Genomic DNA, 20,822 nt, shown 5'->3' on the forward strand with positions numbered 1-20,822 from the left:
AGCCACAGCAGCAACATGAGGCGCTTTAGGAAGGAGCAGAGGGTACTTAATTCTCGGAGAGTTGTTGAGGTCAATGTAGTAAGAGAATGCTTCTCTACATAAAGGGCATTACCAAGAAAAGTATCAAAAATCACTTAGATCATCAGGTTTGCTTGTACCTGCCTGTCAGGAGCACCAACACCCCATGGCATGCCTGCTGTGCTGGGAGGCCATCTCGGCTGTCCTTAGGGCCTGGTTCAATCAGGTACACGCACATCTCCCACATGCTTATGATGGTCACACACACAAATTGTCCCCAACAATTTTTATCTTTTCTTTTTTGAGTTTTGACCAAACCAAACAATATTCAAGGCATATTCTTAGCTCTGCACTCTGGGGTCTATCTGGTAAGCTTGGGACCATATGGTGTTGGGGATAGAACCCAAGTTAGCTCTGTGCTAGGCCAGTGCTCTACCTGATCTCCATCCCAAGAGTTTTAATCCATTTTGCACACCTACTACTGATTGACTCCTGCTTTGGATAGAATTAAAGGGAAGATTGTAAAACTTGAGCACACAAAAGGGCATTAGGCCTTCAACACGTGATGCTTCTAGGATGTGTCAGTGACTCAGCTTGCAGACAGGAAAAGATAATAAGAGAAAAGAGGTCAAATTCTGTGTTAGCAACCAGACCATCTGACTTGTGTTAAGAATATGCTTGTTGGAACAGATAGAATTCTGGAAATTTCAATTCGTACGTGGTAGTAAACATGAACTTACTTTTAAACATTCTGGAGGAGCTAAAGAAGCAATACTAACTTTGTATACAGTCAACCCCAGGTTTAATCTCTGATCACCACCACACCACCAAAGGTGATCCCTGAGCAGAACCAGAATTAAAACCCGAGCATAGGTTAGGCCTAGAACACATGCTTTGCATGTGGCAGGCTTCGTTTCTATCCCTGGCACCACGTAGTTTCCTGAACACTATTAGGAGTGATCCCCATCCAAGCAAAGTCCTGGAAGTATCCTCTGAGCAACACCGGGTCTGGCTCCTAAACCAGAAATCCAATCCAATCCAAATACCTCCAAAGTCAGTATGAGCTCAACATAGAAAGTCTTTTTTTTTTTTTTTTTTTTTTGTGAAGGGGTTTGGGCCACACCTGGCAGTACTCAGGGGTTATTCCTGGCTATGTGCTCTGAAATTGCTCTTGGCAGACTTGGTGGACAAATAGGATGCTGAGGACCAAACCCTGGTGGGCTATGTGCAAGGCAATGCCCTACCCGCTGTGCTATTGCTCTGGTCCCTATAGATAGTCTCAAAATATGGCACATTGATAGTAGTGGTGACTTACATTGTATAGATAATGTCCCAATATCAATTTTCCTTATCAAGATTAGAACTTCTGTGTATGCTCATATTTGGTTTGTGTGTGGAAAAGTGATATGGGGTAGAGAACTCTGTTCTCTGTTGTCAGGAAAGGACCAATAAGACATAGGACATAAGACACATGTGCAAGAAAGGTTAGAGAGAAACAATATTAACTTTAATGTTCTTTAAATACATTTTCCCCAGCTCCACCTCCTCTGGAAGGGATCGAAATCACCCTGTCCCTCCATTGAAGGAGCCCATGTACAAAGCCTGAGATGGTGAGGACAAAATATAAAAATATTATTTACAAAGGGGAAGAAGGTCTCTGTTACTTAGTTAACCCTCAGACACCCTATTCCAGGCCCCTTTTGCTCATTTAGGAAAAAAATCTCTGGAAATCTATTGGAGAGTTGAGCAAGTCTTTTCTCAAGGAGCCCAGAGCTCCTCCATGAACTCGGAAGCTCTGAGATTAACTAGAGACAAGTGGATAGCACCTCAGATCCCAGCAGGGGAGGCCATCAACAAGCCTTGGTCTCTGTGGGTCCTGTGTAAACACTGATGTCCACTGATACGTCCTTGCTCAACCCACTGTCTGCCAGAGCCCTGCTCATGGCAACTAGGCACTTGGTTTCTCAATATTCCTTTCCTTCCTTTCCTTCCATGGAAGGGAGAAGGGAGGAGAGAGGACATAAGCCTTAGAGAACCCAACTCATCCTCTGGATCAGGGCATCCTGTCCTCCTAAGACCTCTTGAGGGCTGTATTTCAAGTCCTTGAGCAGGCAGGGGTGTTTTTCCTTCCCAGGGCCAAGACAAGGCCAGCAGAAGGACTGGTACCAGGATGCAGGGATCTTGAGGGTAGGTGGGCGGGTACCACCAGTACTGGGGAGACAACTTCAGGAGGCAGAAAGGGGGCAGGCCCATTCACACCCCAACGTAGATGGCCAGACCTTCCTTAAATCCCTACTCCCATCCCCAGGTGACCTCTATACCAATAGTCTTGTTCATCACAGCTGAGCAGAGGTACCAGGCATTGGGAGGCAGGTCTTTGCCAGGCCTCAGTGGAGAGCTGGCAGTGCTCACACCAGTTCATCTAATAAGATCCCAATGCTCTGGGTGGTCTCCGAAGGGCCAGCTATGGGCTTGTTACACATAGGGCAGACACAGCGCACTTCCAGCCATTTCACCAGACACCTGGAGGGAAAAAGGGAATCATGTTTTTTCCCTTAGAAGATGCTCCAGCCTTCTCTATATGTATCTCTGTATAGACCCTTGTTGCTTATTAGAATAAGGACTACTCTCCTCTAACCCCCCACTTCCAAGCTTGACCAGGTTCAAAAAGGATATAGAACACCCCTTGCAGGGGTAAGAAAACAGTTGGGTAAGAACCGGAAATTATGATTTCTTTCTGAAATGATGGACTTTCATAGATGAACACTTACTTCCGGTGAAAGGCATGTTGGCAAGGGAGCACACCCAGTTCATCCTTGCCCTTGAAGTCTTCCAGACAGACTGCACAGGTCTGCTGTGGAAAGAAAGGAGAGGTGTGAGGGGAATTAGGGTAAAACCTCAATCTGCACCCCAAATATCTATAGTTTGCATTCCCATCCAAGAAAATTGAGCTATCCCCTATTTTCTTAGTTGCGTATGAAATCACATGATGTAGCTGTTAGCCACATGTGACAGTTTGCATTCAGAGTAACAATCTATTTCTTCCACTGTACAAGCCACATGTCAAGAGCTCAATAGCCACATGTGAATCTGGAAAAAAAAAGGTGACGACAGAGAACATTTCTTTCACCATAGAAATTTCCATGGACAGAGCTATTCTAGGATATGGTGCTAATTCTTTCCAGTCAGGACATTTGGCAAGGGGGCATATAGTAGCAACTAGAGGCATGAGGTTTGGTGCTTGTCCAGTTACTTGCTGACATTCTCTTATGTTAATTATTTAATGTTTTTGTTTTGTTTTTTTTGGGGGGCCACACCCAGCAGTACTCAGGCACTACTCCTGGCTCTGCACTCAGAAATCATTTCTGGCAGGTTCGGTAAACTATATGTGATTGAGCCTGGGTCAGCTGCATGCAAGGCAAATGCCCTACGCACTGTGCTGGTAGATAGGCAGCCTACCTATCCACTGAGCAATTGCTTCAGCTCCCTATGTTAATTCCTTTTATCTTAGCTGAATTACGCTGTGGAGGGCTTAGGAAACATCTGAACTTGCATAGTAATCATCAAATATGGGGGTAAAATTGGGCCTTGGCTGGGCAGTTGTGTATTTAGTGATACCTGTGATTCTCCCTGTTCCCAAATAACCCAAGCATACTCCATCTGTGTGGTTAAAAAGAATTTTGGAAATGAATCAGGTGATGAGAAAGGAGCAGTTAATGGCTCCAAAGAGCCAGAGAGGAAAGGACTAAAGAAAGAAGAATAGGAGCACAGGCCAGAGACAGTGTGAGATTAAGATGAATGCCTTTATGCACTGACCTTGGTTTGATCCCCAGCACAACACCACAGTGTTCTTAGTCTCACTACCAAGAATCACTAGGATATACCCCTACACTACAATTGTTAGATGTACAATCTCTTAGGATAGTGTGTGACGAGGATAAAACTAAAACATGTGGGGCCAGAGAGATAGCATGGAGGTAGGGCATTTGCCTTTCATGCAGAAGATCATTAGTTTGAATCCCGGCATCCCATACGATCCCCCGAGCCTGCCAGGAGCAATTTCTGAGCCTCGAGTTAGGAGTAACCCCTGAGCGCTGCCGGGTGTGATCCAAAAAAAAAACAAAACAAAATGAAACAAATAAACAAAAAAAATAAACTTAAAACATGTGAGTCTGAACATAGGGAAGAGTTTAAGAATCTGCAAATGGGGCTGAAGAGATAGCATGAAGGTGGGGTATTTGCCTTTTATGTAGAAGGACGGTGGTTCGAATCCCGGTGTCCCATATGGTCCCCGTGCCTGCCAGGAGCAATTTCTGAGCGTGGAGCCAGGAGTAACCCCTGAGCACTGCCGGGTGTGACCCAAAAACTAACAAAACAAAACAAAACAAAACAAAAACAAACAAAAAAGAATCTGCAAATAAGGAGTTAGAGAGGTAGTACAATGGGTAGGGCACTTGTATCACATGCGGCTGACCTGGGTTCAACCCTTGCCACTGCATATAGACCTCCAAGTCCTGCCAGGAGTGTTCCCTGAGAGCAGAACTAGGAGTAAGCACGGAGCACTGTCATGTGTATCCAAGCCCCCATTCCACCAAATTTGCAAATAATCACCTTCTTAAAAATAATGCATAAGCCTCATCCTGCGGTAAATGTGTCACCACTTGTTACAGATTCTTTTGCAATTCTTTATGTTTTCTGCCTAGACCAATTCTAGACATCGCTCATATACCGAAAACTGCTGGTAAAAGGAAATATGCAGATGGGAACTTAATAGATTCCTGGGAAGTTCTTATCTGCCTTGACTATTATAGAGTTCCTCTAGAGTCTAGACTATCCCAGCATACTTACCCCATATAACTGTAACTTCTTGGTATCACCTTTAAGCACCACCTAAAAGAAAAAAATGCAGCAAGGTATCAGAAGAACCCAGGCAGGAGGGCCAGAAAACTCTCTCTCTCTGTCCCTTTGGAAAAGGGAGTGTTTGGGCATAATTACACCAGCCAGATATAAAGACAATGAAGAGTCCCATTGAGGGGAGATGTGAGGCCTAAGGGACGAAAGGGTAGTGATTTCAGGGCAGGGAAGCTTAAGCTTTCTTTCTCTAGCAGAGCAAGAGTAATCTCTGAGCAATAGGTGTAGCTTACCTCCTTATATCCATATCGTTCACTCTGTGCCTGATTCCGGAGTTTGCTAGGGAGGAAGAAAGGAAGGTTAGGTTATCATGCCTCTGTAAACAGAGCCCTTCCAAGTAGGAGAGGTGGCCAGGATGCCTGAATATTCTTTGGGGAGAGAGGAGTGTTCTTGGCAAAGGGGTCCCACAGATGCTATGGGTAATGCTTGGAAGAAACTATACTTAGAGTGACATATGCCCTTATTTAGACTCAATCATCTCAAAATTAACATCCAAGTCCTGCAAACTGGGGAATTCTCTGGCCAGCTACTCTCAAAGAGTTCCTTCACTGTCCCCTGTTCTTTCTTAGGCTAGTGCCTTTAGGTTCCAAAACCATAGCAATCACTAATAGGCTTGCTTGAATGTACAGATGTTAGTTTTTTTTTTTTTTTAAGAACTATTTCCAATAAGTCAGTAGGAGAATAATTAAGTCTCTCCTCACCCCAGGGAACTTTCCATTCTGAGAACTCACTATTCTGGAACCAAAGCACACTCTTCCCTTAATGGTGCCAGGCTAACAGGAGATTCCCCTTTTTTTGTTTTCCCTTTTTTCTCTTCAATTGGTGGATGCATACAGTGAAACTTTAATACAGCCAATCTTATTAATAGGAAAAACCTAACAGTCAAGACTTTGCTATGCTTCCATTCCCACACCAACATTAATGATGTCCTTCTTAATGCCAAACCACCTTAGAAGGGTGAAATGTGACTTTTTATAAATGATGAAAATGAGGTCCAAGGAACTTGCCCAACTTTAGAGCTAGTTGGCAGCTGACTCTGGCTTTGAATCAAAGTCTACCAAATTACAGAGCCCAAGTTCCAACACATGATGTGACCTGAGTCTCCAATGAGGCAGAAGTCTCCAAAATATGATCTGGGATTTGCCAATAAACTTGTATCCGCAATGATTTACTAAGCAAATTGATCAGATGAGTAAGTACTGAGTAAAAATGTAGTAGTAAAACTCATGTGAAAACATAAGCAACTTTTACACAAACAGTTGTTTTTTGGGGATATTTTAGATGGCATTTTGGGTCATACCTACTGTGTTCAGGGCTTAATCCTGGCTCTGTGCCCCAAGATCACTTCTCATGGTGCTTAGGGGACCATATGGCATCATGGGGACTGAATCTAGATTGGCCATGTGCAAGGCAAGTGCCTTATCTGCTGTATTATCTCTTCAGACTACAGTTGTTGGTTTATGTGTTTGTTTGTTTTTATTTTATTTGCATTGAGGGTAGCTTTCTAGGTTCTGCATTCATATCTATGGCTGAGAGCAGAGCCAGGAGTAACTCCTGAGCATCACTGTGTTACCCAAGAACCAAAAAAAAAAAAAAACAAAACCAAAACAAAACAAAAAAACCCCCAAGTTAGAGTAGATTCAATAAACTATGGTGTGGGGGCCAAAACCAGTTTACTGCTTATTTGTTAGAGATTAAAATGGTTTTATCCTGGGCTAGAGAGATAATATAGGAGTTAAGGTCATCCTGCCTTGTATTAAACATTGCATAATGGTCCCTTAAGCACTGCCAGAAGTGATCTCAGAGCACAGGGCCAGAAGTAAACCCTGAACACCAGTTGGTATAGCTCAAACCCAAAATAAACAAATGGTTTTCATTTTTAGATGGTGCAAAGTAGAAATCATAAGAGTATTACATGTAAAACTTACATGGGACTCAAATGTTGGTGTCCATGAACCTTTTAAGAATAAAGTAACACTCATAGTTTACATATTTTCAGTGGCTTCTTTTGCCTAGTTAGCTTGGGTAGTTGAAACAGGAACTTTATGAACCCCCCCCCCCAAATCCCCCTCAAATTTGACCTTTGGCATAAAAAGATTGTAGAGATTGTAGTCTGAGCTAGAGAAGAATCTCAAATTGCAAGTCTCAAAACCACTGAGATAAGTTGCTTGTAGGCATGGCAGAGAAGCAAAAACTGCTGCCAAATAGACAGATGCAGAAGGCAGGGACAGAGTCATGGAGTCATGCCCCAGCATAATCAGGCAGAAAAGAATCATGTCATTGGTCACCTTCCAAAACCCAAAGAGGAAGTTGGGGACATGAAGAAGCAGTTCATGTCCGGAGCTTAGCAACTCCAGTCCAGGTGGCCTCCTTCTGTGGGCTGAAAACTGACACAGTACTTGTGCCTATACTTCCCTGTCTGGAGGGGTTTTGTCACTGGATGATTGGACTAGAGGCCTGACCAGAGCTTATCTTTCCATTCTTCACTTTGCACAAGATTATTTGGTTCAGAATAGTCTTGCATATAAACATGCATGTGTACATGTGCAAGAACTCACTCCCCCCCCCCCACTCATTCCCCCTCTCCTAATTACCAAAAACAGAGTTTGGAAACAAAGATCTTTTTCAGCGGGGCGGGGGCAGTGTTTAGTCTACACCTGCCAGTGCTCAGGGCTTGCTTACTCCTGGCTCTGTGCTCAGGGATCACTCTTGGCAGTGTTCAGGGGGCCAAATGTGGTGCTGGTCTTACTCATTATACAATCTTTCCAGCCCCAGAAACACAGACTGAAGCTCAAAGGAACGTGAGTAACTGAAGCTTAAGTAAAGCTGGACAAAGAAGCGTCCTTCTAGTGAGGCCCTCTTGCAGCTGTCTCCTGAGGAAGTGCAGAAGCTCCATTCCCAGGAGTGTACACAGCAAATAAGGAAGTGATGAGTGCCTGTCTTTTACTTCTCAGAGAGTGAAGGAACACACACATCTTCTGAATCTCACTTGACTCAACAGCAGTGTGAACTGGATCTGTGTGATGTATGCAGCATGTTTGGTGAATCCAGGAAGGCTGAGGTGCTCCCTTTCCCCACTTGGATCATTTTTTTTTGTCAGCCTGGCTCCCCAAGAATCCTCCTGAAGTCTGGCACTGAGCCCAGCACTATCAGAACTGGGAAGGCGCCTAGGAGCTCCGGGGACACTTCCAGGCATAGGCTGGGATGAAATGGGGCCAAAAAGGTTGCAAGGGAAACAGAGCCGAAGCAAGGCCCTGGGCCTTCCCTGGGGAGGAGGCCGTGCCAGCTTTGGACAGGTGGCCTTCTCAGCTGCTAGATGAGCAAAGCGACTAAAAATACCCTGTTTCAATGAGACCATTTCAAGCCACTGCCAGCGGGCTCTTCGTTTGGAGCAAACAATGCAGCCAGGTCCTGAAAATAATTGCTCCTTTCCTGCCTGCTCGGACTTCCCTGGCCCCTCCATCCTGTGTGGGGCAGAGGTCGGTTCTTAGGAGGTGAGGAAGAATGAGGAGGGGGCAGCTGCAAGGAGAGACTGGCCTTGGCCGATGAGCTCATCAGGTCTGGGGCAGCAGCAAGGGGCCTCTGTTGGCTGAAGAGGAAACTGAGAAGCAGGGAGAGGAAGTGGCTTCTGTGCTTGTGTCTTTCTATATATAGACACCCACAGCCTGCCACACACCAGCAAGCCTCTGGAACCAAGACACTCCAGGGTCAGCTGGCTTCAGGCAGTCTGCAGCGCAGAAGGCAGGCTTCCTGCAGAAGGGACAGGTGGCGCCAAGCTGCGCCACGGTGGGAAAAGCTTTGGTGTCATGTGCTCGTGGCTGTTCTTTGTCTCCTACCCAAGAAAAATAAGCCAGCAGCACATAGCAGCCCAATTTGCCCTTGTGCAGAACCCTAAGCTCTTCTCAAGAAAGGAAGAAAACACAGAAAGACACAACTGTACTCCCCCTCAGCGATGCAAATTATAAAGGCACGTTCAGAACATATGGACCCAAGACTGGTGCCAACTGGCCACCAGATTGCCCCATGTTTTGTCTTCCTCAGTGTCTGACCTGGGTTGATCCCTGACTGGGCTTGGCTTTCCTAGTTAAAAATGGCCTAATGCCTCCTCAACTGGAGGGAAGTTCAGAGGATGGTGTGAGTTCAGCATTTTGCATAATAAAGTAGGTCTCAATACCTAGGACACATTTGAAAAAACCAATTGCTTAGTGGCAGGAAGCGAAATTTGGTGACCTGTGCTGGGTCACTGGGGACTGCCTACATTTTTCTCTTCTCCTGACCACCTCTGCATTTGGATCTTTGTGTACATGTGAAGGGGCTACAAAAGGTGGGTCTTACAGAATCTCCCACCCTACCATAAATCAATGCTTGGTATTTGGAATATGTCTGGGGAGTTGCACAAATTGCCTAGTTTGGACTGGAAAAGGCTTGTGTCAGTAAGAATTTGAAGAAAACTCAAGGCTTGGGGAGAGGGAAGGAGTGAGAGAAAAAAATAGAAATCTGCCCTTACTTCATAATAAGATGTAAATTTTAGACTCAATTTGACATAAAGGAAAACATGTCTTCTCTGGGCATACTTTTAAGTGGAAAAGTCCTGTCCTAGGGGTTTTTCACAATTAAGAGAAAGAGGCCCAAGGTAGCCTGGAGGTAGTGCCTGAGCATACAGCTCAGCACATGGAGCAGTGCCTTAAAGAATACTCTCCAAAGAGGTTGCTCCTACAGCCTTGGGAATGTGTAAAAGCCTCTGCTGTCCCTCTCACCCTTCCATGAGCAACAGCAACCAGACCCATCAAGACATACTGAAGGGGGCCAGAATATTTCCGGAACCTTAATTTAATTTTCTCAGATAATTCAATTAGATACTGAGACACCCATTAACAGCTACCCAGGCATTGTTGGGAGGGGGCGGTGACGGGGCAGGAGTGTGTTGATCATCACAATGACTGTAAAGCTCACAGATACGTTCTACTAATCATGTATAACACTCTCCAACCACACAAAGAACAGGACAATCCTAGACAATAAGAATTGTCAATACCAGCCACACACCAGTCAGAAACACTACTTGAATTCCTAGTCATGTCCCCAGTTTTGGGGAGAAAACAACCATCAGTTCCCAGATCTTTAAATAGGAGGTGAAGAAACAGTTCCTGGAGCTCAGCAGCTCCTGCCAAGCTTGAATACTTCCCTGGATCCCTAACACAATTAAGACAGTGACATTTTTAGTTCTTTCACTCTGAAAAATTAGAGCATACAAAGCAGAATAAACAAGTAGCTTTTCAGACATCAGCTTGCTAATTTTAGCATCTGGGTGGTTGACAACAGGATTTCCCAAGAGAGTAGAATATGCCACAGGCTTGAGAGATGCCCACCTACCCCTGGCCACCCTATGGGTGTGAGTGCTGAGAGAGTTGAGAGCTCATTGGGGATACTTCTTGGTCATACAGTAGCTCTAGGCAGTCTACAGTAACTGACCAATAGGTATTCAGGACTCATTCAGCCCTGCCCATGGTGACCTTATATGCTCTGGGACAACCTGATAGGTTGATGTAAATAGGAACACTAGGCCTCAGGGGCCCAGCAAAGGGCAGGCCAAGTTCTGTCCTGAAAGAAGAGGCCCTGGCAGGAGGCTAGCAGCTTTGGGAATGCTGGCTCCTCTCCCTGACTTCTCACCCAAAGTGCAGGAGAGGCACCCACCTGATAAAATAGCAGCAAAAGATTAGGCTGAGCATGAAGACAAAGATGCCTGTACCAAAGATGACCATGTAGATGTTGAGAGGAAGGTCCTGAAAACTGATCGGTGGCATTGAACAGGACTTATTGGTACTGACCAGTCCCAGGCCGCAGAAACACCCTGTCAAGAAAAGGGGTGGGAAAAGTAATATTAGATTTGGAGTTTTGCCATGGGACTCAGCGAGCTTTTTTGTCAACAAAGATGTAGAAAGAAAAGACAGCGCAGACTTTAGCAGTTAACTCAGCTCAGACACATCATGAACTACAGCTTGGTTGATTTATTTACTCACTCTGTGAAATAGGACACTGCATCTAGTACCAAAAATGGCATCCCAATGGGGAGCAGAAAATGGTCAACTCAATTCTCTGCAGGGAATAAAGGAGCAAAATGAAATGATGTGGGGGAGAAAATCTAAGTCAGGGTTCCAATTCTGCTCTTCCCTAAATATGTAACCTTTAAAAAACATTTCTAAGCTTTGCTGTTATAGGAAAGCAGGAAAAATAATTAGAGAGGAGTGAAAATATTGGGCTAAGAAATGTACTTTGTAAGTTGCAAAAGTCATTTATCATTACTAAGCCACCTGCCTTGAGACCAGAATAGAGACTGTTCACTCCTAGGTGAAACCAGAGTTTCAGAGTGATGTGTGTGTATGTGTGTTCATATGTGTGTGTTTGTGTGTGTGTGTGTGTGTGTTTGTGTTTGTGAAGCTTACTTTACCAGCTACTCTTCCATTCTGCTTAAGAGTCTCAAAACTTGCCCAGTCCTGCAGTGGCCTCTCCTAGGAGGCTATGAGAGATATAAAATGTCAGGCCTGCCCCACCTGAAAAGAAATGAATCAGAATCAACTTTGCTTTTTTTTCTGCTTTATTTGGACCCAGACCTAACAGTGTTCAGGAGCTTAGCTCAGTTCTCTTGGGATGGTGCTATGCTGTGCAAGTCTGCCCACACACCATGCATGTCAGTCTTTAGCACATTTTTCTGGGCCCAGAATCTACATTTTACTGATGTCCCCAGGATAGTCCCATATTCTCATCACTGTTGGCTCACTTCTACACACTTCCCTTAGATACTTGCTGCTTCCACTTCTCACATGATTCAGGGTAAAATTCTGGCTGTTCTACAAATTGTAAATGTTTCTTCTCATTGCCCTTACTAGGTTTTGGTCTCAAGGTGAATATGGGATTGGATTCTAGCCAGAAAAACAAAGAAAAGGTGCTTTTTGTTCCTATCAAGTCTCCCTGAGACAGCTAGAATAGTGGTGGACTTGTTTTAGTTAGAAAGAACAAGCAGTTTGATTTAAGACCAATGTCTGAAAGATACAGAGGGTCACAGAGGAGAGGTGTGAAAGGCAAGAACTTTGACCAACAGTTGTGTTGCTAACCAATCAATTCTGGAACTACTTACTATCTACAGGCTACTGGTTTTAAGATGATACATTTTTTATGATGTTTATTCATTAAAAATACTAGAATTCAAGCAATCAGCAGGTGGCATCATTTTTTCTTGCTCAGAAGCAAAAATCTTATTGACGTACATATAAACTCTGGATTTAAAAAATGATAAGAGGGGTTGGGGATGTGGTTCAGTGATAAAGTGCATCTTTGACATTTTGTAGTCAATTGAGTGATTAAATCACATGCCTTGCTGCAAATCTGTTTTAAATTTGAGGCCCAATTCTATTGCCTAGTCCTTATCCCAAACAGATTTCATGCCCAATTCTATTCTGAGTTCCTATTCCAGACATCAATTGATGTCTAGTTCCTCCTCTAATTTAGCCCACATGTCTGACATCTCCTCCCACTTAATTTCTATCACATAGTTTCCAAATTCATGACTGGCTAAGGTCCTCCTACACAGGCATTCATTGGGTCCTTGCTCTCTCAGCCTCCTCTGAAGACCCAAAGTCCTCTACCCTGAGGCTCAGTCTCCTCACTATTTGTTAAATTTTGGGAGTTAGTCACACCATGTTATGCTCAGGAATCACCCATTGCCATGCTCAGCAGGCCATTTTGAGTGCCAGGGATTGAACTGGGGTCATCCACATGCAAAGTAAGTGAATTAACTCCTGATAATTCTTAATTAATTATTAATTAATTATCTCTCTGGCCTAAATTTATTATTTTTTTACCCAATCTTGTCTTCACATGCCTCCATATCTTGCCTGCTGTCTGCCCTGCCTAAAAGTCCCTTTCCCAGGATCAGCAAGCCTGAATTTTATGACATTTATTACCTCTCTCTTTGCTGAGATCTCACTTATTTATAAGCAGCATTGTCTGTTCTGGACCTGACATATTCAACCCTTGTGTCACATAGCACAATAGTTCCTAGCATCAACTTAACTCAAACAGGCATAATGCATTGATTATATGACAACTACTGTTAGAGACATTCAAGGGAAAGAGCAAATAATGAGGTGATGCATCCAGACCATTTTACTATCAAAAAAAGACATGCAATGGTTTTTGCCAACAATGTGGCATTCCATACTGGAGGTGTGGCTGCAGCTTGAGACCAGACATGAGAATGCTAACATGCTTGAGAGCCTTTAGGTCTAGAAGGTACTTGGATGTTTCTCTATTCTCCAGTTCCAAGTCAGTTTTCAGTAACTAGTTAGCTGATAAATAGCTCTTTTTTTTTTTTTTTTTTTTTGCAAAATAACCTGGTATCTTTGGCAAAAGTTCCCACTTGTAAGGAGACTGATGTTTGGGAAAAGTGCCCAGAAACTGCCCTCTACTAATGGATGACCAGTCAAACAACACATAATGTGGATGGCCTGATTTATGCACTGACCTAGACTTGTGGGGCAACAAAAAGCAAAAGAAGTTTTTGTCCTCAAAGACTTGCTGATTAAGTGGAAAAAAATTAAATAATTACTGGCTAAACATTGCATACCCAACAGGAAACCCTTGCATCTAGATTCCAGCAAGGGCTAGTAAGAAACTTTGCACCACTTCTCTGGCTTCCACTCAAACAGTTACCCTTTGGGACAAAGAAAATCAGTTCTCCGTGAACAGCACAACATGGCAGACTTTTCAGTTACTCTGAAGGAAAAGGTCCTGAGGTCTCTGCTGGCTGGGAACTGGGTCCTTAAAAACAACAAGACCTCCTCCCCTTCACAAACACCTTTCCCTACCCCTGCACCTCAGCAGTTGACACCATCAAAGTGCAGCTTCTAGTCTGCCTTGGTACATTTTAGAAGCTAGATCTTGGTTTTTGAAGCTGTTTATTTTGGGGGAAAGGTGTGGTGGTGGTAGCTTTCTCTCTGGCAGTAATCAGAGACCTATTCCTAGACACTTTGAGGACCTGGGGAGATAGTACATCAGTTAAGGCTTTCTCTGTGGCCAATCTCGGTAGGATCACTGGTACCACATATGGTTCCCTGAACATCTTCTAGGAGGGCATGAGTGACCTCTGAGCACTGCTAAGTGTGGTGTAAATAAAATCTCCCACTGCTGAATAGATACTGTATGACCTAATGCTTTGGTTCTGGACCAAAGCAATATTAGGGGAAGGGGACCTCAGCCACATGTGGTGGTGCTTAGAAGCTACCAGGAATATACCCAGAGGTTCTGGGGGTGAGGTGCAAGTGACCAAGGTCAGTGTTTCTAACAAGGCATATACTTTAGCCTTTTGAACAATCTCTCAATCCTAGCTTCTGGGATCTCTTAGGGACCAAAGGAATCCTTTGGTTTCCAGTTCTGGAAATACAACAGATCACTAGCAGTGGCTGTAGCACCAGGTACATGCAGGCACTCTGGCCCCAGACTAGTTGCCAAGGCAAGTTTACCTGACCCTTCTAATGAAGGTAGGCTTGCCCTGGGGCTCCAAGACTGAGTCCCATTAGGGGCCTCAGGAAACAAAAATGTAGAAGGGAAGTGTGTCTATGCCAGGGCCTGGCCCATTTTTCTAGTGTGATAATTAAAAAAAGGAGAACTTGCTGGCTAAGAACTGACATAGATACTTGTTTGTTTGTTTTCTCAATAGTCTAAGGACCAAATACAATTCCTGGGAAGCAGGGTTCTACATATTATTGCTGTTTTGTTTTGATCTGGGGTCACACCTGGCAAAGTTTAGGGCCTATTTCTGGCAGGGATCTGAAGACCATATGTGGTTCAGGGAATCAAGCCCCATATGCCAGGCAAGCATCCTCTCCACTGTTTTATCTCTGCTCCCCAAAGTCGTGCAGACAGAATTGCTTCCTCACCAAGATAAAACAGGCAGGCAGGACACAGTCACTTAAAAAAGTGAGACCATAAGATAGCAAGTTTTCCATGGATCTAAAATGTTGTATGCAAACTCTCAGGCACCTGTCCTAAAAGCAAGGCTTTGATTCTTCAAGCACCACCGGGACCCCTGAGACTACTTGAGTACACCTTAACCAAGTGTGAAGATGACCCCTGCCATCCCAGCAAGGGCAAGATAAAGGGAAGTGAGGAGGAAAGCACTGAGGAGGAAACAATCATTCAAATCATTCAAAGAGAATTCCTGGTGCGCCTGAAGTCTAGGTTGCATTGTCTGGGTCTAGACTGGAGAAAGTCTCATCCCCTGGAGCTCACGGGAGCAGTGATGACATCATGAGGAAAGCTGGCCAAGAAAGACCGGTGCATCTGGGAAAGGCTACGCCTTCCCAGTCACCCCAGCCACCGGGAACCTTTCCCAGATGCTGGGATGCGCCCATCTTTCTCACCCCCACCTCCCAATCTGGCAATGCCTACCTATCTATCACTTGTTTCATTTTCAGGAAATTAGATCCTACCAGCAGAGGAAGGGTGGGTGTGTGTGTGTGTGTGTGTGTGTGTGTGTGTGTGTGTGTGTGTGTGTGTGTGTGTGCGGGGGGGGGGGTTGGGGGGAGAGAGCACCCAGACACAAGCTGCCCCTTCCCAGCCTTTTAAACAAAAGCCTCTTGAAAGAATGAATCCAAGATCTGGCAGGAGTCTGCCCTCAAGAGCGGATACCCCAGTTCCCCTCCCCCCCACCCCACCCCCCGTCTCGCCCCAACTCGCCTGCCCTATTTAGAGATACATGCAACTAGTCCTTCTTTTCCCCAGAAACTCCCAAATCTTAGAATTATTGATGGCTAAGGAGCTAAGTGACTGGGCAACCCAAGTCCCAAAGATCCTCCTTTGCCATTCTTAACACGCAACACCTGAATGGCTCCAAAAAACTGGTGGGACAGATTTAGCATCACCTAACCCAGAAGGCAGGGTCTAGCAGGGATGGGATATTAATTGCAGTCAGGCCCAGGACAAGCAGACAGGCTGATGCGGGGAGCCGGGTGCGCTGCTACTGGCCAGACTTGTCTCTTTTTGGGGGGCCGCCACGCTCTTTAACCCCGCGTCCTCCACGGGCACAAAAGCCAGCCCGTGGGGAAGCCAACAAAGACAAGGAGGAAGAGTCTACATCTTTTAAATAGCCTGCAAAGTTTCAGGCCGGGAACTTGAGCTCCCTCTAGGAGCTCCGAGGGGAGCCCGAGCGAGCGCGGATTTCATTCTCCACCGGCCACACAACAAAGAACAAGAGTTGGAGCGCACAAAGGCAAAGGCAAGGGAGGTTAGGAGAGCGAAGCCGGGACACAAAGGCCTAGAACCCCTCGACGCCCCTCACCCCCAATCCGCTACCGCTTCAGAGACCCCCTATTTTCCCGGTCCGGAGTTAAACCTGGATTTTTTAATTTTTTCCTCCTTTCTGCAAATTGCACGCTGCGCACAGCGGACTTGGAAGTCAGAACGCCTTCTCTCCCTCTGGTCCCATTTCCAGAGAAACTTGGCTCCGGAGAAAGTTCGATTCCCTGGGTGCCTGGCGCTCACCCTTGGTGTCCCCAGCCCACCCAGCGCCCGAAAGGGACTCACCGTTACACCACTGAAATGGGTGCATCAATGAACTCTGCACGGGCTTTCAAGGGCGAAGGAAAGGGGGCTGCAGGAAGGGCAGCTGGGTGAGTGGGCGGGTGGGCGCACCGGCTGCGGGACTCAGGAAGGCGAACCCCCGGAGTGTCCTGGAGACCGGCTCTCGAGCGAGCAGCCAGGCAAAGAGAAGAAAACAGACTCCCCAAAAGTCCTCCGGGCTCCAGAACACCTCGGGCACCTAACAGCGGGGCAAGTGGCACCCTGCAGGCAGAGGTTCGGGTCCCGTTTCCAGGAAAGGGGGGGAAAAAACCTTAGATGGCAGCTGAGTTCAGGTCTTAGGGGCACCGAAGTGCCAGCGCCTCGGAAACTGACACCGGCCGCGCACACCCCCTCCCTTTGTGCTCCCACTTTCCTCGTAACTCCGCCTCCACCCGTCACCCGCCCTCCGGCCAATGGGAACCTTCCTCCTAGCCAAGGGTATTTTTTTTTGCAGGCCCGCCCACTCTCAGGGGGGCACTTTTGGGGCAAGGTGGGAGCCGCCCCCTTCTTCACCTTTCTTTCCCCCGGCTGGGGAAGGGGAACTCCTGTGCACTGCACAACCCATTGCAAGGCTGCTTGCTGGTTAGCCCTCTCCTCCCGCCCCAGACCTGCAGCCAACCCACAATTACAGACGCTTTGCTTCCTGCCTTCTGAACTGTCACTGTTTTAGCCCTTCTCTAGCTCCTGGAGCAGCCGGTTTTGGGGGGGTGTGGTGACGTTTCTACTTTGTGGGCCAAAACTTGGTCCTGCATGGTAACTAAAGAATGTTTAAAATATATATATATACTTATATATTTTATATTATATATTATGTTTTATATATGTAAATATATGTGTGTGAATTACAAAAGGGAGACTGGAGGAAGCGCTGGTGTTATCGCCTTTGTGGCTTGCCCTCCTTTTCAGAACAAGGAACTAAGGCCCCAAGCTAAAGCTCTAAAGCGGACGTGTCAGAGCTCCACGCTCCTCCGTGAATAGCAGAATGAAACTCAGATATGAAATACCGACGTTTGTTAATACTTTAAGGACAACGGATTCATTCAACATCTCCAGTGTCTCTGATATTAAATCAAAAGGCGTTGGAATACTGACTAGATATCTTAACTCTGTCCAATAGGCTTTTACTTAACCTTTGTTCACCTTTCCTCTCCCCGCTCCCTTCTTTTTTTATTGTTGGTTCTCTTTCCTTGATTCAGAATGCTTTCAGCAAAACCTGTTTTGTACCAGAGAGCCTTCCACAGGTTTGAGGAGGAGTCAGGCAGGTTCCTAACTAACCGAAGGGATTTGCAGTGAATGAGGAGACAGATGTAAACATGCCAGCAAACAAATAAGAAATGACTCAATCTAACCCCCCTCATTAAACTTAATTTGTTAATTGGAGGTGAGAAATAATCTCTCTAACTCTTGGGAATTTGTGACACTCAAATGAAATTATGCATATGAATGTTTTGTCATTTAAAAGCTGATTGCTCAGGTAGATGATTTGGACAAGATCACAAGGCAGTCTGCAACAAATAGTTTGGCTCTTAATTACTTAATTTTCTTAAAACATTTTTTCCCCTTTATGAGCTAGTCTGGAGAGGTATCAGGTCCAGGTCCAACTCATTTCATCTCTTAATTGGAAAACTGCAAAAGTTTCCTAATTGGTCCCTCTGACTCAATGCTTCCAACTTGAAAGCCCACAAGAATCATTATTATGTTAAGAGATACAGATGCAGATACCCAGACGTTGAGGCCAAAGGTTGCAAAAATGTGCTCCCCCCAATGTTCATCTCACATGTCTTATCCTATTCTCTACCCCCTATTTTCATGCAGGTATGTTGAGAGAATGAACACTGATCTTATTAGCAAATCCATTCTTTCTGTTGGGTTCTAGAATCATCTTGGTAAAATATAAATCTGATCTGAAACCTGAAGTGTAATGGATGAGCTCAAAGCTTTCTAGCTCTCCTCCTGTCTTCATGTCAGATGCAGTCTCCTTCTGGGATCCATCACAATGCTTCTGTGTTATTGCTCAAACACAGTAGATTCTTTCTAGACTCTGTCTTGGTATGTGGTGTTTGGAATGTCTTTTTCTTTCTCAGCCCAACATTTTGCACATTTCAGCTGATCTATGTTGGCTATTTCCGTCCCCCTTATTGCAATTCTACAGTACTTTGCAGGTACAATGTAGAATGTTGAAACAAACAAATAAGACAAAGTAGTATGTTATGGCACTATAAAGACACATATGCAATTTCTCAAGACTGACCTCTTCATAGGCTCTTCTCAGATCTTTTTCAAGACTGTTTCACCAGTTTGATGGTTCCAGTGTCAATTCATTAAATACTTGGGAGAGAATATATGTGTATTCATCTGTATAAATTATCATACTGTAGGTCCTGTTTCAGTTATAGGGTGGAGGAATAAAAACATATAATTGTTACTTATCTAATCTCTCTTCCTATTCTTTAGCTCAGGGGAAAGGTGTTGATAGGTGAGCTTAATTGCATTCAGAAGTTTCTGCTAGTTGCCTCTGGGGCACAACTGTAAAAGCAGAGCATCTTTGAAGAGAAATTTGAATAGAAATGAGGCCCACTCCTCCCCCTCCTTAGAATAAAGAGAATTCTAGGGAGGAAGACTGAGAAAAATTCATTTGGCCACACCTAGAGGGCTTATTCATAGCTCTGTGCTCAGGGATGCAATACTCCAGGGACAATATGTGGTACCAGGGTTTGAACCTGAGGTCAGCTGAATACAATGCAAGTGCCCTCACCCCTCCTTGTGCTATCTTGCTCCACTCACCCAAAGTGGAAATTCTTATGACAATGCCAGTCAATTAGACAGAAGACATCACAAGGACCAATATATAGCTCAAAGACTGAGCACAAACTTTGTTTGTGGGTTGCCTGATTTGATCCCTGGCACCACATGGTTTCTCTAGCATCCTTAAGAATAATCTTATTCCAACATTGCTGGTTGTGGCAAACTGCAAGTAAAACAAAACAAAAAAAGAAAACATGTCCAGCATATACACGAACCAACCAGAAAGAATGTTCTATAATACTTCAGATGTTGGGCTCAAAATATAAGCATTTAGTATGATCTGTGTAGGCTCTGAAGGACTTTTTGGGATGTGTGTGTATGTATGTATGTGCAAGTGTGTGAATGTCATTTTGGCAGTGCTTAAAGGACTACTCACAGCTAATTTCTTGGTCTTGCTCCTGGATGTGCTTTGGGGAACATATAATTTTAGGATCAGGACTAAATAGGAACCAGGCCTCCTGCATGCAAAACATGTACTCTCAATCCTTTGAGCTATCTCTCTTCCCAAGGGTTCTAAATTGGAAGACACTATGCACACTTTTCTAATCTGCTCTTTCATCTCTTCTAAACATTGGGGCCATAGAATCGTGCCCCAAATAATGGTTCTGCATGGGAGATACTCTTTGGCAACCTTCAAAAAGTTTATTGAATTGGTGGCAGGAAGTGTGCACTAGTGAAGGGTGTTGAACACTGTATGACTGAAATTAAATCATGAACAACTTTGTAATTGTGTATCTTAAGGTGATTGAATTAAATAACTTATCTTAAAAATAAATAAATAGGGCCCAGAGAGATAGCACAGGGGCGTTTGCCTTGCAAGCAGCCGATCCAGGACCAAAGGTGGTTGCTTCGAATCCCGGTGTCCCATGTGGTCCCCTGTGCCTGCCAGGAGCTATTTCTGAGCAGACAGCCAGGAGTAACCCCTGAGCATTGCCGGGTGTGGCCCAAAAACCAAAACAAAATAAAAATAAAATAAATAAATAAATAAAATATTGTTTTTACAAAACAAAACCAAAACTTTTGTGGGGTCCCAGAGGTTTTTTTAGACAGAAAAGAGCCTTTCAAAAAGACCCATTTATGTTTCACATCATAAATCAACACCAATAAATTAACTTGCTCCCCAACCCTGGACTCTCTTCCTACAACCAGATAATAATTTTTACCCCAATTTTTTGAGAGACTAAGTTTATTTGGCTATTTTATTGAGAAAGAAACCAAAACAGTGAAGGTGATGGACTATTCTTTCAAAACCACTAAAGAAATCTAAAGTAGAATCATATTTCTAAATCTCTGAAACAAGGAAAAGTGATACTAAGTCTAAATATCTAAGGGATAAAGGAATTACTTCATCTACCACCTCACCACATCTTTTTATCCACTCACAGGACAGTTTTAAGGTCATGTAAGCACTGGGAAAACATTTTAGGAAAGAGAGCTAATTCTGCAGTGAAGTATGGAACCTGACAACAAAT

At 44.6% G+C, this 20,822-nt stretch overlaps 1 protein-coding gene across 1 annotated transcript; it reads right to left on the reverse strand.

Annotated features, from left to right (window-relative positions):
- Positions 1-1,503: 1,503 nt before the first annotated feature.
- Positions 1,504-16,592, reverse strand: RNF122 (ring finger protein 122). Its single transcript, XM_049772419.1, has 6 exons — positions 16,510-16,592; positions 10,624-10,780; positions 5,163-5,208; positions 4,867-4,908; positions 2,790-2,872; positions 1,504-2,541 (listed from the first exon to the last, which is right to left on the reverse strand). Exons 1-6 carry the CDS (start codon positions 16,532-16,534, stop codon positions 2,427-2,429), a joined length of 468 nt encoding a protein of 155 aa, XP_049628376.1. The 5' UTR covers positions 16,535-16,592; the 3' UTR covers positions 1,504-2,426.
- Between the last annotated feature and the right edge of the window lie 4,230 nt (positions 16,593-20,822).

Source organism: Suncus etruscus, chromosome 4 (genome assembly GCF_024139225.1).
Source record: "Suncus etruscus isolate mSunEtr1 chromosome 4, mSunEtr1.pri.cur, whole genome shotgun sequence".
Classification (NCBI taxonomy): domain Eukaryota; kingdom Metazoa; phylum Chordata; class Mammalia; order Eulipotyphla; family Soricidae; genus Suncus; species Suncus etruscus.

Coding starts and splice junctions, on each gene's coding strand:
- RNF122 (XM_049772419.1), bottom strand. CDS start 16,534: ATGCACCCATTTCAGTGGTGTAACG. Junction 5,209..10,623: donor TTTTGCTGCTATTTTATCAG/GTGGGTGCCTCT, acceptor CTTCCTCCCTAG/CAAACTCCGGAATCAGGCAC. Junction 2,542..2,789: donor CAACATGCCTTTCACCGGAA/GTAAGTGTTCAT, acceptor TTTTCCCTCCAG/GTGTCTGGTGAAATGGCTGG.